General features: G+C 63.9%; 1 protein-coding gene across 1 annotated transcript in view; it reads right to left on the reverse strand.

Moving 5' to 3' along the window:
• The window catches only part of LRRC7 (leucine rich repeat containing 7), a 57,472-nt gene that overhangs the window by 4,169 nt on the left and 52,049 nt on the right, over positions 1-1,254 (reverse strand). The window contains exon 18 of the mRNA XM_033516256.1: positions 623-841. Coding sequence (XP_033372147.1) covers positions 623-841 — 219 coding nt within the window. The remainder of the gene's footprint in view (positions 1-622; positions 842-1,254) is intronic.

A 1,254-nucleotide genomic window follows, 5' to 3' on the forward strand; every position in this document is an offset into this window, starting at 1 on the left:
TCCAACCAGAGCTCTCCCAGTCCAACCAGAGCTCCTCCAGCCCAGCCAGAGCTCCTCCAGCCCAGCCAGAGCTCTCCCAGTCCAACCAGAGCTCCTCCAGCCCAGCCAGAGCTCTCCCAGTCCAACCAGAGCTCCTCCAGTCCAGCCAGAGCTCCTCCAGCCCAGCCAGAGCTCTCCCAATCCAACCAGAGCTCTCCCAATCCAACCAGAGCTCCTCTAGTCCAACCAGAGCCCTCCCAGTCCAGCCAGAACTTTCCCAATCCAACCAGAGCCCTCCCAGCCCAGCCAGAGCTCCTCCAGCCCAGCCAGAGCTCTCCCAGTCCAGCCAGAGCTCTCCCAGCCCAGCCAGAGCTCTCCCAATCCAACCAGAGCTCCTCCAGCCCAGCCAGAGCTCTCCCAGTCCAGCCAGAGCTCTCCCAGCCCAGCCAGAGCTCCTCCAGCCCAGCCAGAGCTCCTCCAGCCCAGCCAGAGCTCTCCCAGCCCAGCCAGAGCTCTCCCAGTCCAAGCAGAGCTCCCCCAGTCCCAGCTCCCCTGGGCTGCCTGGCTCAGCTGTCCCAGTCCTGCCTGAGGTTCCCGTGGACACTTTGGGAAAGCTGGGAATGTTGTTGTTCCCGTGGCTCACCTGCTCCTGGTAGGCGTCCGTGCTGCGCTGGCCCTTGGTCTGGATGAGGCACCGCTGGGGCTGGGGGGCCCGGGAGCTCTGGGATGACGGGATCTGGATGGGCAGGGGTGGCTGGTACTGCTGGATGGTGACCTTGTTCATGCTGCCCTCGTACTGCTGCTCCCGGCTCCGGTGCTGCAGGCTCTGCGATCCCATCAGCGTCTGGATGTGGCTACCTGCCTGTGGGCACATCCGTCAGGAGCGGCCAGCGAAGCCCCCTGCCCTGCACAGCCCTCACAGCTGGCAAGAGCAGCGTTCCCACACCGCTCATCCCGATTTCTCAGAGGACAAACAGCTCGGCTGCCAGGGCCAACTCCATCCCACACCATCAGCCTCCCCTCCTGCTGTGCCTGGAGCCATCTCTGCCACCGATGGCTTTTGTTTCACCAAAAACAGGGCCCAGGGATCTCGGGGAGCCAAGGGCTGCTCCTTCTGCAGCAGCCCTGGATAAAACTTGGAGCAGGGGGAGCTCCGTGGGATCCCCACACAGAGCAGGAACCGCTGAGCTCTCCTGGCACTCCAGCATGGATCTCCCGACAGTGATCCCTGGGATTATCCCAGCTCATCCCTGCAGCTCCAACACGGGGAGTGAG

This window comes from Parus major, chromosome 8, assembly GCF_001522545.3.
Source record: "Parus major isolate Abel chromosome 8, Parus_major1.1, whole genome shotgun sequence".
In the NCBI taxonomy this organism is placed as follows: Eukaryota; Metazoa; Chordata; class Aves; order Passeriformes; family Paridae; genus Parus; species Parus major.